The sequence below is a fragment of the Phalacrocorax carbo genome, chromosome 4, assembly GCF_963921805.1.
Source record: "Phalacrocorax carbo chromosome 4, bPhaCar2.1, whole genome shotgun sequence".
In the NCBI taxonomy this organism is placed as follows: Eukaryota; Metazoa; Chordata; class Aves; order Suliformes; family Phalacrocoracidae; genus Phalacrocorax; species Phalacrocorax carbo.
In genome coordinates this window covers 1,788,100-1,803,168 of record NC_087516.1, presented here as the reverse complement: position 1 = coordinate 1,803,168, position 15,069 = coordinate 1,788,100, and the positions used below count along the sequence as shown (strand labels likewise).

Sequence of the window (15,069 nt, the reverse complement as noted above, 5' to 3'; positions counted from 1 at the left end):
ACCGCATGGGTCGTGCTCAGGGTATAGAGCTGGGGGGAGGAAGGAGTAAGGGGGGAGGTTGGGAGCGATGCCGTTTCCCTTCCCAAGTCACCGTTAGGTGTGATGGAGCCCTGCTGTCCTGGGGACGGCTGAGCTCCTGCCTGACCGTGGGAAGGAGGGAATGGATTCCTTGGTTTGCTTTGCTTGTGTGCGCGGCTTTTGCTTTACCTCTTAGACTGTCTTTATCTCAGCCCATGTGTTTTCTCACTTTTACCCTTCCGATTCTCTTCTCCATCCCACCGGGGGGAGTGAGCGAGCGGCTGCGTGGGGCTGAGCTGGTGGCTGGGGTTAAACCGTGACACTGAGTTACCCAGTAAAGGTAACCCACGTTGTTGAGGCTTCAGATACTTTGGTTTCTCCCTTTAAAAAAGCCCCCTTTGGCTTCATTAAAGGTCAGAGTGAGAATCAACCAGAGACAGAGAGCAGATGACTCCATTAAACTTTCTTTCTCTCATTATAAATAGCGTATCTGATGTACATCTACTCCATTACTCTGAGTGTGCTCTTCCCCCCAGCCTCTGCCTGTCATAAAGGATTAGATGTGCTGGAACACCACTGCAGGCACAGCAGAAGGGAGATTAGAACATTTGTGGTGGCTTTACGCCCCCATCCTCTGATTTCTGGTGGGTTCGTGTCTGCCCCCTTATTTCGCCACTTTTCCTAACAATAGTGCATATGGTATAAACATTCAGAAACTTCCTGCAAAGTAAGTGCAACTAGGGTGTATCATTAGATTTCTTCCTTTTTTAAACAGTGTTGTTTACAGGCGTTGTAAAGATGATTCATCTCTGTCTTAATGGTAACCAGCTTGGATGGGATGAAATTTATCTCGCTTGGTTCTAGTGAGCATTCCTATCCTACACATGGTGCAAATCAACTGTCCTTCCAACTTGAAAGAGCTTGAGAGAGTAGGGCCTGCTGACGCATCGCTTTTGTTCTTGGGGGAATTGTTTCCATTGTGCTCACAGAAAGAGGAGGGAAGTTGAAAGCTCTGCTCGTGACCAGTTCTCTCCATACTTGCCTCAGTTGGGGGCATTCGTGTTTGTTGTAGCTGTTCTGGCTTGCCTGGCTTTGGGTTGCTCCTTACGTTTCCTGGCTCTTCTGGAGGCTGAACGCTAATTTGTTCAAGCTCTTGCTCTTAACGTCTTTTACGTCTGAATTTCATTCTTTAACAGGGACATTATAACCAAGTCATTCCATTATATTTTCAATTAGGGTAATTATTCTTCATTTCCTTCAGAATCCTGTCTGGCACAGAATAGCTATATTCCACCCCGGAGATGGCTGTGGCTTTATGGTGGCTCTATTTTTCCAGTAACGTATAATCTAAAAGTGCTTTGTTGTCATGAGTGCTCGCTTAAGAAGTCTTTAGAGTACTTTATAACTAAAGACCTGATCTTGTACAACAGAAGCAAATGGGAATTTGTCTGTTGCCATCAGTGAAAGCTGAGTTGGGTTCTTTGAAATCCTTGTAAAAATCTGGAAGGATTCAGTACCTGGGGTCAGAGATGCCGCTTCTTTCAGCTTAGGGCTTAGTACAGCATTGGTTAAGATGAGGTGTTTCCAAAGAGCTTCAGCTATTCTGTAGGTTGGACCTATAGAAAACAGGGCTTCAGGGGATCTCAAGAAGCCACCTACTCAGTCCTCTGCCTATCTGAGCAGGTATTTGGTCTCTCCAGCAGCAAATATGTTTAATCTGCTCCTGCTTGATGCTTTTCTAATTTATTCTTAGAAATGATCAATTTAAAGAGATTCCGTAACATGCCTTGATGGTCCCTTTTGGATTTCTGCCACTCTTAAGAGTTAGAAAACTTTGTCTGGTGTTTAACCCAATTCTGGGCAATTTAAGCCCATTACTATTTTTCCTCTCTTCAGTAGGCGCAAATATTTGCATGGGAATGTGAGGCTGGGCCTCCTCTGGTAGTCACACATCCCAAACGCTGTTGCCTTTTCATCCAGCTTTCCTCCCCGAGGATGTTGCTGTTGCTGTGTCTCGTGTCCTCCAGATGAGTTTGCCGGAGTAGGCATCTATAGTTAGAAAGAGGATGGGCTTTCAGTTACGGCATTGCAACTTAGAAGTGAGCAGCAGCTTGGGGATGAGGTTGAGATTTGTTGGCAAGGAGGGGTTTCCTCATCCGAAACTCGGCGTTAAGTGTCCCAAACCTCAACCCTGGATCAGTTGGGACAACAGAGGCTTAAGGCAGGGTTAGTGAATCTCTTTTACGGAGGTCTTTTGGTTTTGTTGGAGTCCAGAATACTGCTCCTGTTGAGTGGGTCCAGCTCAGCAGGGCTGGCTCAGCTATTTCTGTTTTTTATACCAAATGTATGCCATATATTGAGCTCCCAAGCCCTAACAGATACACTCCGAGCTTCTGCATCTGGTTCTTGTTCTTAGAGCTGGTCCTGACCTGTTGTTTTGCCTTAGAGTTGCTTCACTTCCCTCCTCAGCTGAAACACAATCTGTAAAATATATTTCTGACAAAGCTTTTTGGAAGCTTAAATGAAAATTCATTGCCACTTTGGGACTCTCGTGCATCGTTCAAGTCTTATTTTGACTGGTCCGGGGAATGTGGTGGACAAATGAAACAATGGAGAATACAGGAGGAAGGTAACATGCATAAATGCATTCTTCCATTCCCAGTTTTATCTTTTGGGGAAGCCATTTCATGTACGTTCATCAAATCAGGTTGATTTCTGAGCGTGTCTCCTACAGAACCGCTCTGCTTTTTGGCATGTGTAACTGCGTGTTCGCGACCCAAGTCTTCTCAGTGAACCAAAGGACTTCTCATTCCTAAGCTGGGCTAGCGCACGCGGGGAGACGCTCAGCTGCAGAAGCAGAGGTACCTGGTGCCGCTTGCGATGCTGGGATGCATCTTGGCTGGCCTCCAGCTACCTCTCTAAAAAGCCACCGGCCCTTTGTAGGCTGTGTTGGGTTGACATTCCCTAGGCAGCTGTCCCAAAGGGTGCCAGGCATCCCTATTAGGCAGCTGAAGCCTACGTGTTTTCTAATCTGAGACTTGCATGTGAATTTTAGAAAGCAATTATTGGACTGTAAATGAGAGCAAGCTTTCTCTAGCTCGGGCTGTGCTGATGGGAGAAACTGGGTCAGCGAGGTGCTTGTCTCTGCCAGAAGTCCCTGTTGCATAAAGTTTCTTTCTGGAGCCACTTGCGTGATTAGTCCTAAGCTGGTTTGACTGAATTGATCAAGGTTACAAAAACATTTAGAAATAGCCTCACTCTTTTTTTGGGGCACTGGTGGTGCGGGAGAGGGTAGAAGGGCTGGAGCAGGAAGGCAGAAGTTGTTCGTGGGACTGGAGCAGGAGCTGGCAGAGCTTTTTCCCCGTCAGAGCTGTGTGCAGAGCGCAAATCTGCTGCTGAAAGTCAGGAACCGCTTGACACAATGAGTTGGCAGCGAAGAGCTGCATTGTGCCATCTCATTCAACTTCTGCCTGCGGGTGAGACCTTGAGTTGACCTTGATAACGAACCGTGCTCCTCTGCAAGAGGAAAGGAGCTGGAAGCTGGCGCCGCTGAGCGCCGCACGCTCCCAGGCAGGGATGTCCGTGCCAAGCGCTGCTTCCTCGCACGCCGTACCGCCCGCGGAGGTGATGGAGGCGGCGAAGCTGCTGCTCTGGTCTCAAAGGCCACGCGTGAGCGGCACGCAATCCATGTGTCGCGCTGGCTAGCGTTGCTGCCCCGGTCCTCTCGCAGAGGCGCTGGTACACGCGCTTCGAGCGTGGAAGTTATCAGTCCTGCTGCTGTCAATTTTAATGCGCTTTGTGTGGTTTTTAGAATGCAGCGCTTTTAGTATCGTGCATGTCTTGAGGATTTGTTGTGCCTCTGTTGGATGTTGTGACAACATTGCTTCACAGCAGAAAGGAGGGTCCAAGACTTAAAGCCAAGAATGCACCAAAAAAAAAAATCATCAACTTGTTTAAACAATGCATAAGACAACAAAATGAACTTTGTTAGTAGGAAAAAACCCTTTTATTGGACAATAACACAGCAAGTATAGACATTAAAATTTTTCTGTGGTAATCTAATCTGCTTTTATAGATGTAACGGCTAAAATATTAGTTCTGTAAAGTTCATAAAAATTATATTCTGTTATCAGTAATCTGATTTGTGGATGCTTTGGGAGGGTGCCTTTCTTTTCACTGTCAAGTGTTTGTTTTCTCCCCTTTCTTGTGCTGCTGATCGGGTAAATAGCACAGCGAGAGAAGAGTGGTGTCCAGCAGAAAGTGCTTGTCTCCGAAACTGCTGCCCTTGTGATGGAGCTGGTCTTCATCGTGCGGCACTTTGGGAGCGGGGAGTGAGACGTGGCCAAACTGCGGTACCTTGTGTTCCCTCTGAAAGAGACAGGGGCAGCGTGCGTGGTTTTTAACGTGATGTCTTAGCTTTTACTTTGGATGGTGAGAGGGTATTAAAAGCTTTTTAAGAAGGGGGTAATGTGCACCAAAAATATTGGCATCTTGTATCCAGTTTAGGAAGTGCTTCTTCCCTGTTCTTCCCTCTCCTGCAACCTGTAGGTATGGGCTGAAACACAGAGGCTGATGCTTTCTGGAATTTGGTGGTTCAGGGAGACTTTTCAGTCCAGCAGTGGCTTCGGAGGGTGGTTTGTGCCTCTTGCCTTGCCCTGGTACTCCTGTGTGTAAGTTTTAAATCACTACGCTGATGTTGGGACTGGTAGAGTCACTTGTTCTGCAGTGTCTGGGCTCAGGTGTGACTAGAGCTCATGTGGTGCTGATAAAGACCGTAATATAAAAGATACTTTCCAGAAGACAAGGGTTTTGCATGTTAATATCCCTACTTTGCTTTCACGCAATGCTTTCTCTTCTGTTCTCATGATATTATACCCACACTGGCTCTTGCAGTGGTGGCTTCGTGGGTGCTGCTGTGGCAGGTACCTCTGCATGTGCATGATAAATTATGTTTTAATTTGGCTTTTTCTCGGTCTGCTCGGCCTTATTCTGTTAGTCATTTGGAGTTTATGGTGTGTTTCTCTGGTGAGGCTGAAACGGCTCTCATGTAGGGTGTGGGAGGTGTGAGGTTAGACTGATGCTCCTGCCTGTGCTACGCTCGGCTCTAGTCTCTGGCAGCTCAGGGATGAGAGGCTCTGTGAGGTTTCTAATGCTTTGACCCTGCCTTTAAAAAAAAAAGTAATGAAAAAAATAATGCCAGAAGGTATTTTAACTGTTGTTGAACTGCTCTACCACCCCAGGCTGGCAGTGCTGCCTGAGAGTCTGAGGTCCTGCAGCCTGTTTCCCCCCTCAAGGCAGCATCAAATCTTCTCTCATCCCTGAACAAACATCTCTTCAACTTGTTTTCAAACTCTGATGAAGGGGGTTTCCAGTGTCCCCGTGTGCTTTGTTCCAGGGCTTTGACTATCTTCAGGTGCGTTTTATCACAAAATCTAACCTATTGCTTTGCAAATTGATCCGCTCTCATCCTTCCCGTAACAAGTCTGCAATGTTCCTCATCCTCGTCCCTCCTCGACGCAGTGGAGGTCTTTTTCCATGGCTCTGAGCTTCCCGTGTCCCCGGCAGCCCTTTCTCTTCAAATCTATCCCCAATTCCTTTGGTTCTGCGTGGGCCAATCGATAAGGTGCCACGGCAGGTCGCTGGTGCGGAGTTTGTGCTCCCTCCCCTCCGATCCCGCTGTACTTGTCCCGCTGATTTTGCCCTTTCCTTGGGTCACTACCATGCGCTTGCCTTTATTGACCTCTTGACTTCTGGAAACGCTTTCCTCTTTCTCGAGGTCTTTGGCTGCCACTTCCCAGTAGGCTTGCGACGCCCTTCACTTTGGTGTTACCAACATGTTTCAAAAGTACAGCTTGCATTATATTTTCCAATTTGCTAATAAAACCGCTGAAGAAAACCAGGCTCAGAACAAATGCCTGTAGAAACCCCGATGAAAAGCTCCTCTGGTTGAGGCCAGTCATTGACAAGTAACATCGTTTTTAGGACGGTTTTTGTGTACCACACGCATGTGGTTTATGGTAATTTTCTGTGCTGCGTTCTTCCTGCAGCACTTGTGAGGATTCCCACCGGGGCCGTGCCAGGACTTTGCTGAAATCAAGGTGTTCCCGGCTCTTAAATCAGGGTTATCCTGCCAAATAATATAGTGGTGCTCTTCAGAAACTGCTCTGTCGTCTACTCCAGGATCTTGTGATAATGGGGGTAATGCTGATATTTTGCTGCATTTTACAGTGATCGGAGTGATTTCTGTTGCAGACTGAAAATACGATGGTGGTGTGTGCAAGATAGGTGGGTCTAAGTAGGAAAAATACATGCGGGAATGTTTTCTGAACTGTAATAATGAAAAGCATTTATGATTAAACATTTTCTACTTCTCCAAAAAAGAAAAAGTTGCTTCTTTCTCTGTATTCATGACATAAACGTAAACCTATGTGGGTGATACGGCAAAACAGAGTGGGCCTAAATGCTGTTTAATTAGCAGAACGAAACTGAAGCAAATTCTGCGCTTGCTCTTCCACTGAGGTAATTTCAGGTGTAACAGGCCACGTAAGTGGGGTGTCTTCGGAGTACAGCTTGCTAGTGCTGCGTCAGTACACGGATAAACTCTGTGAAGCACGAGGCTTGCAGCTGTGAACTCGGACAGTTAAGATATTAAACAGGTATTAGTCTTGCAAACTTTCTTTGACCTTTTTTCCATGGAGCTGTTGCACCACTCTTGAATAATTTTTTCTTTTGCATTGCTCAGTAGTTAATTTGTTTATTACAAAAGTTAGAATAAGATTAAACAAACTGCTAATGCTTTTATGTAGCTTAATGAGAAGAAAATGTTTCTGAGGGATTAAAACCACTACAGAAGTTTAAAGGGGAGGGAAAAAAAATAAAATTCAAGTCCACAACAGACTCAGGAATTTGTTCCACTTATTAATTGAAAACAAAAGCGAGTCACTTCTGTTCCACTGTCCCCAGAATGTCCTCCTTGCATTGTTCCAGATCTCTTTCATTTCGCCCCCAGAGACTTCCCTCCTCTGTACTTTCAGCTGAATTTATTTAGATTCCTTCTGAGTCCCTGTCCTGCAGGCAGCTCTCGTTGGGAGCGAAGTTGCAGGGTCAGCTTCGCGGCTTGGCCTTCTCCAACACTGCCCAAAGCCCTCTCCTTAACCAGTTGAGCACGAGACATAGGGAGGCCATGCAAAGCTAGTTCCTGAATATTTCCTAGCGTTAATTTATACATGTACAATAACTTTAAGCTCCTTGAGCATTCTTTCCAGGTGTGGATGGTGTCTGGCACGGGACCTGCCAGCCTGAGACAGCTGCATGGCGCGTCTGAAGCACGGCTGGAGAGAACGTAGGTTGTGTTGGTGCTTGGCGGCAGGACCCAAGATGTCCTGCCTCTGACCGCATCTTCAGGAGATTTGTAGCTGACCTTGTTGTCTCTTTCAGCCTTCTCTTGGGCTGTGTTCCCCAAACCTCTGCTCTTCCCCCGGTGTTTGCTCTTGGGGATGATGAAGCGATTGGGAAGGCAGCACAGTATCCACTGCAACGCGGGGGCCGGGTGCAGGCAGAGGCGAGTGAGGCGCTGGGGTGCGGGGGGAGTGGGAAGATGTGAAAGGCTCAACATCAACACGTCGTGCTTCTGCGTGAGCTCCTGCTCGCTTTCTGCTGCTGGGAACATGGCAAGGGCACCTGAGCACCTGGCCGTGCCACAGGTCTGTGCCTGCGGCATCCCCGTTGCTAGTAGTTTGGCTGCTTGGTGTGGGCCAGGTTCGGTTGTCCCTGTTTTGGGGGAGAAACGTGGCAATAACGCAAGGCTGCAGGTGGGAACTCGTGATGCGTTTGCCTGTTACGGCTTTCCTGAAAAGACTTTTCCAGTTGACCTTTTCAAAAACAAAACAAAACAAAAAAAATATGAAGTGGACTTTTTTAATGAATGCAGAAATTGTGAAACTTAAGAATACAATCCAAGAACTTTTTAAAGTCATCTTAAGTGGTTTTGTTTTGTGAGTGTACTTTAAAAAAAACAAAACAAAAACCAGACAAATCTGTTGCTGAGCATAGTCTTCAATCGGAGAATTACAGCCTGCTCCGGCATTATAAGTGTGTGCAGGACAGACCTCTCTTTTGGTTAAAAAAGCCTGAGAAAGGCTTTTTGTGGCAGAGGCTTATTACTAAAGCTATCAGAGCAGCAATTTTTTATAGCAAAGAAAAAAAAAGCAGCCTCAAGGATGATTTTCTATAGCATTGTCACAGTGCTTTGTTATTTACAACCAGAAGAATGAACAGCCCAAACCAATTTTAATTTTTACTTTTGTTTTCCTTACTTTATTTTTGCATTGTGTGCTGTCGTGACTATTAGTGGGCATAAATATACACGTAAGATTTTATTTTTCCTGCCTAGAAACTTTTTTGTGCATCACCTTCTAATACCTTCTGCATTACTAGTCACTTCAGGTCGGTTAACTGAAGATCCAGATCAGGCTATGATTAGTGCTTGAGCTAGGAGAGATGCTGCTAGGAGCAGAGTGCAGGTGCGGAAGAAATGAGGTAGATGGAGCAGCTGGAGGGGCCTGTCGATCCAGAACAAGGCGGTGGGTGTCCCAAAGGGTCGGTGGGCAAGAAGTGGGAAGTGTAATGCCCCAGATGCGGTAATCTTGAAAGGGAAGAAATACGTAATAAAGGTGCTCGGTTGGGTGGATCAGGTGTGAACCAGAGTCGGTGTTGAGAAAACTGGTCACCGCTAGATAGGTAACAGTGCGCGGTCGTCGAGGGTATGGGATCACAAGGATGGGTTTCCAAGACTGGTGCTGTAGCTCGGGCAGCGGCAGACACAGCTGAGGAAGGTGGATCTCTACCAGAGCCAGGAACCAAAGATGATGATGGGATGATGATGAAGTTAGCGACTTGAGGGGTGTTTTGAGGGGAGAGATTTGTTCTTCTTGCAGTCAATCCCTGCATTGTTTATTTTGAGCTGAGGGTCACTGCACAGTCGCTGTAGTCCGCCTGTGTGCTGGTGTTCGCTACGGAGCAAGAACCGGACATCCCGTAGCTTTGGAGTTGACATCCTGCAACTTCGGAGTGCCTTGCGGTTTGGTCTGGGGCTCGCTTGGCTGTTGCCCGTTTGTCTGTGTTTCAGGGAGGATGGAAGTGAAGGATGCTGGTTCTGCATCGGAGGGAGGGATGTGGATGAGTAGGGGAGCTCAAAAGAGAAGATGCAGGGTTTAAAGAAAAGCTAAAGCTGACCCCTAAGATGCTGCGTTTTGTTGCTGCCTGTCACCAACTTTTTTTTTTCATACTAGAGTTTGGTTTTAAAAATATTAATAAAGGTCTGATGACTAAAACCCTTTTAGGTTTTAGGCTAGGCATCTTCAAAGGAAACTTTGCTTAGAGTTACAATTTCGAGATGTTTTTTCCATTGATAAATGCCTCTATAAATGCCGATGGTATTTTTCTTTGAATGCACACACATTCACTTGCACCCATAATTACTGTTGGTTTTTTTTTTAGTTTGTACTTGAATGAAAACACACCTTGTCTCGCTTTATTTGCTTATTGTATGTGAGTTATCTTTGAGCGAAGAGTTCGGCAGGGCAGAGGTTGGGTTGAGTTTCATGAGACCCCGCAAAGACGCGGTGCAGCACTAGATGGCACTCTGCCTCCAACTTTCCTCCTGTCCCAGCAAAACTCCCCGAAGCTCTAAGGAAAAACCACGAGCATCGCGCTAGTGGTGGCATTCGTCTGCTGTTAGGAAGTTATATCTCTTCTTTTCACCGTTAGCACCAAACAGCTTCTACCTTGGAATAAAGACGACAATGTGGTCACCTTTGAAGACTTGTGCTCTTGGTGACTGTGTTGTTTTACACTGAGTTTTAAATAGGCTTATAAAAATTTGTCTTTTTTTTGCTGTTGAGAATGGCTTCCTGAAACTGTATAACTGAAATTGCTAGGGCAGGTTTCAAAGAATGATAATTAAGTAGATTTCCTCCAGCTTTTAGTCCTGTCATGGTATTTTTTTTTTTTTAATTACTTTGAGACCTTTGTGGATTGGCAAAGGTGGGATTCTCCAAAGTGACTTGTGAACACAGATCACGCCGAAGGAGCACGTTGCCTTCTGCAGGCGCACAGATTTAACGTGGCCTGTTGGATTCATCGAGTTCTGGTTCTTTCTGAAGTGTTGCTTGTCATTGCTGTGATTAGTAATTTTTAAAAAAATTTTTTTTATACTTATGGCTTGTTACAGCTCTGTCATTCCCCATATTTTATCTCTAATTGCTGTATGGAGTCCAGTGAATAATTAATTTAGCCTTACTTTCTGACACAGTATAACTTCAGACTGGGTACAGTAAGCTCGCTGCGTACTTAGTTTTTTCAGACTGGGAGATAATTCAGTTTTAGGAGTTAACGCTGCTCCTCAAAACACTAAAACTTCACAAAGACAAGTCTAAGGGTGGAATTTCCACACTCCATAGAAAATATGTGTTTACTGTTAAAAACAACAACCCCCAAGAAAACAACCCCCATAAAATCCCATACCGTTTCAGGGCGTGACCCAATCCCTCTGTTTTCTAGAATAACTTTCACTTATTTTGCAGTTATGATCTATTGCTTCTGCACAGCGGCTCTTTCCGCGGATGAGAGTCGCTTTCTAGGCTGCTTTACCGAACGGTTGGCAATAATCACCGTTGCCAGACAGCGAGCGGTGCTAATGGGGGGAACGAGAAGTGTTTTAATGTGGCAATTCAAGCTTCTCTTCCCGGTGACATGGAATTTAAGAAAATATCAAGGAGATACATATATATTTTTTTAATTTCCACCCTTAAATTTAATACTAGTGGTTTTGTTTGCTTGCAGCAAAGGTTACGGGCTACCTGCAGCTTGCACGCACGGTGTCTGGGCTTGGGGTATCCCCTTCAGTTTGGGTAGTTCTCGGCTGCGTTGCCCTTTTGGCAACACTAACTATGCTGACACAACTAGGGATGCGAAGGGGACTGGGTTTTGGCAGCGGTATAGGTGATACTTCTCCATCGTAGATTTTCCCCCAGAAGCACAAAGAGAGCCCAGTAAATTGCCCAAGATGAGTGCTCAGCGTTACTGCACACGAGAGCAGAGTGCGATCGGAGATGGCTGAGCTCAAAGCTAGAGCGTAAAGACTTTGCTTCAGATGATTCAGCGCTGGCTCATCTGTGTTGCGGCCTCTGAGGGAACATCAAGCTGGTGTTTGACAGGTCAAAAAAGAAAAAGGCAGGAATAGAAAGACTTTCAAACCTGAGTTTGGTGCCTGGCATATGCAAATAAAAAGCAGAATTATCCCTTTATCACAGGAGTGTTTTCTTATTTTTTTAAAGCTCATATTTAGGATATTTCTTTTAAGTAATGACAGTAAGAGATATTGGGATCCTGACCAACGTTGGCATCTTCTTTTTAGGTCTGTCTATGATGGAGAAGAACATGGTCGTTTCATGGAGAAACTGGAAGCACGGATCAGAAACCATGATCGTGAGATTGAGAAAATGTGCAACTTCCATTACCAGGGCTTTGTGGACTCCATCACGGAGCTGCTGAAAGTTAGAGGAGAAGCTCAAAAACTGAAGGTAAGAGAAAACCATCTAGAAGTTGTCCTGGGTACCTGGCTCTAGGTGGCCCTGCTTGAGCAGGGGCTTGGACCAGATGACCTTCGGGTGGACCTCCCAACCTCAACTGCTCTGGGATTCTGTGAAAGCACGTGGGTGTCTCTTTTCCTCTATCTAAAATAATAATTTTTTAAAAAAAAAGGCTTTGTTCTCCCTGTAGCAATAGGTTAGTCATTTGAAGTTTGACAATTATTTGGGCAAACTGGAAGTGTGGTACATTAAAAGCATGAGAAGGCTTAAAGCTAAGGCTTTTCTGAATTAGGAAACGTGCTTCTCCTGGAATACCTTCTACTAGTTTCATAAGCAAAAATAAGCTCTGCAGTCAAGAATAAGTCTGCTGTAGCAGCATCTACTCTAGTGCTCCATCTGACGTTGAATTCTCGTGACGGGTAGTGTCGTGTCTGAGGCAGATCAGCAAAGAGGCCTGATGCAGACCTGACTCTGCCGTCGCGAGGTGTCTGCCCGGTGTTGGCAAGTGAAATGTTAATATTTAAAAAGCAAATGAGCGTCGGAGTGTTGTCAGGTGTTCAGGTGTAAGCAGGAACAGTAGTGAACTAATTTCACTAATCACTGAAAGGCTGCGTAAACAGATGCACAGCTTGATTCTTTCTCAGTAGCATCTCCAGGTTCGGCTGGCTTAACTAGGAGGTGAAGTGGTGAGGGCTGGGAACGGCGACAGTGAAACGTAACAGCTTTCCAAGTGTTGTGGATGAGAGAAAGGTGGAGTTTTTACCTATTTATTGAAAACCTGTGTTCAGCAGTATGTGGGAAAAGCCATTTGTAGGATCAGAATGTGGATAAGTGCTGGGAAGGAAACCAGGCAGGTGTCTGGGGAGGAGAAGGACCTAGAGGTTGGAGGGGTTCCTACGTGTAGGGGCCAGGTGGGCTTGTAGTTGAAGCTTGGCTGCTGTGCCTTAAAATACACGTATTCCACAATTTGGGGCATATAAAAAAAGCACAGCAATGACTTAATCGGTGTCAGAAGTCAGAGAACCTTCCCCATTTTCCTGCACAAATAAGAGCCGAGGCAGGGGACACTGCTGTGGCAGCCCTTGCTGCAGCAGCAAGGTGTGACCTTGGTTTGAAAACCGAAAGCAACCTCCCAGAACAGTCACTCGGTGAACGGGGCTGCCTTGTGTGGCACCCAGAAAGGCATGGACTGCCTCCGGAGGCCAGCACAGCGAGCCTTTCTGGCTGAGCAGAGTCTGACCTGTTGAGAAAGAGCTTTCTGGGAGTGTAGGAGTGTGGGAGACCATTCACTGGGCATTAGGAATGATGAAGTTATAGACAAGGAGGGAAAAAAATCTCAGAAAAGCAAGTTTTCTGGAAACGAAGGAAGAACTCTAACTTCAGTGTGCTGACTGCTGCTTTTCATACATTTATTTATTCATTTCAAGCTACCTCTGGCATTTCCTAGCAGGCTTCTAGCGTTACACACACAGGTCTCCATCCCCCAAACGGATGCATGCTCACAGCAACACCTTCGTGGGGGGGTGTCCTGGTGCCAGAAGCACCCGTATTATTACAGAGGCATTTTCTGTGGCAAGGATTCATCCAGCAGTTGATTGCAGGATGAGGCCATTGGAAATACCATGAAACAAGTCTATTTTTTTAAAAAAGCTATTGTTTCTAGCCAAGAATTCCACATTGTTTGTTTGCAAAGGCTTGTTGCTGTTTCCCATTCTCAAACAGCTACTTTGTTGGTGGTGCACTGTGAAGTCCATCTCTGTACCCTCAGGATCTCTCTTGATTTCCATTACTATGTGATCTATAAAACGGCACATGGGAAAAATATACACAGAAACTTATTTGAGAAACACTGAGTCCTCTTTGTAAGGGTTTCCCTAGGGAATCATCCGTGGGTCCAGTGGTGAGAGTGTGTTTCGTTCCAGCTATTCAGTCTCTATTTGATCTTGGTCTTTTTCTCAATAGCGCTGGCCTTTGAACATACGTGCAACCAGCAATAAAATAAATGCCCTCCCTGTTGCATCTCTAGCATGTATCTTGACCCATGTGCTTTTAGCTTTGGGGCATTTTGTATAATATCACGCTTGCAGAAATATCAGTGTTCGTTGTTTCAAGAGTGCATATGCTAAATATGAGCTGGATGCGTTCTCTTCCCCCATTCACGTGTATCGCTGCTGCCTTCCTCCCTCTGTACTGTAACGCTGCGTTTCAGGGGGCCCCAAGTCAGCCTAAAACGTGGGTCAGGACTGTATCGCTAAACTTGCTGTCTGGCTTTTGTGCCTTGCGAAGGGCCAGCTCTGAAGTGGGAACTTTTATCTTCTTGATCAGCAGAGGAGCTCCTGTGCAATGAATTTCTGCACTAGGCGACATTGTGTTGTTTTCAGGAGGTGCTGGGGCACTTGGTTAATGATCGACGTATGGATGAAAAAAGTGAATTGAAAATACATGGGATACCTTTTCAAAACAACATCTCCTTAATTTGGATGATATTTAAACCAGATTATTTTAAAAATCAAACCTTTTCTTGCATTTGCTTATTCTTTTTTTTTAACTATACAGCTTCACTAGGGCAATTCTCTTTACATTTAACTTCTTATGTGGTTTCAAAGGAAAATTTTGTTGCTTTGGGTTTTTTTTTTGTGTTATACATCTTAAACCATCTCATATCTTATACTGCATAAATGTCCTTCCTCAATAGGAAGCAAGTAGCGTGATGTTGACCCATTCTCAAACCTATAAATGCACGGTACTCCTGGGTCTTGGAAACCGTGTACCAGTCCGGCTGTTCCATCTCATAAAGGTTCCAGTGGCAACTAAAAGGGCACAGGTAGATTCTACATCAGGATGGATCACCTTGGAAAACACGACTCGGGGCGTGAAGGGGAAAGGATCACAGAGTCGCAGGGCTGGTGGCAACCTCAAGAAATCACCTAGTCGATCTCTTTTTCTTTTAAGCAAGTTGTTCTTTAGCTGTGTCATTCCTGCTGGATTTTTATCTAACCTCTTCCAGTGTTAGCCCTCCCCCAGGTACTGCTGGCCGTCCTTCTCTAGGAAACTCGGGTCACACGGCTGAAGAGTCTTTTTGTGTCTACTGCTTTTTGACCTGTCAGGCACAAAAGAGAGGTTATTCCTTCTTGGTTTTGCAAGTGTCTTCTACAGATAGGAGGTTGTGGGAATGCTCTTCTCTGGTCTTGTCCCCTGTAAGAGAGGGGGCCCAAATCCATCCTAAAGGGTCGTGCTTCCGAGGCGTCTCACTGTTTTTACTTTCCTACTCTGAAGTCCTTCCAGTTGACGGGTTTTGAGGGTTTGGTTTTTCTGGGTGTTTTTTTTTGGTGACAAACATGGTTTCTAAGCTGGGGCAGCAATCAGTCACCAGTGAAATAGTGTAGAAGGGTTATTTCAGGTGTGTTGTAGGATTTTCTTCATGCATACTCATACGATACTTGCTTTCTTAGTGACAGCA

General features: G+C 45.6%; 1 protein-coding gene across 3 annotated transcripts in view; it reads left to right on the top strand.

The window, feature by feature from the left end:
- Positions 1-15,069, top strand: part of EXOC6B (exocyst complex component 6B) — a 313,474-nt gene that overhangs the window by 41,154 nt on the left and 257,251 nt on the right. For all 3 annotated transcript variants that reach the window (XM_064448801.1, XM_064448800.1, XM_064448799.1), the window contains exon 2: positions 11,435-11,600. In XM_064448801.1, coding sequence (XP_064304871.1) covers positions 11,435-11,600 — 166 coding nt within the window. The remainder of the gene's footprint in view (positions 1-11,434; positions 11,601-15,069) is intronic.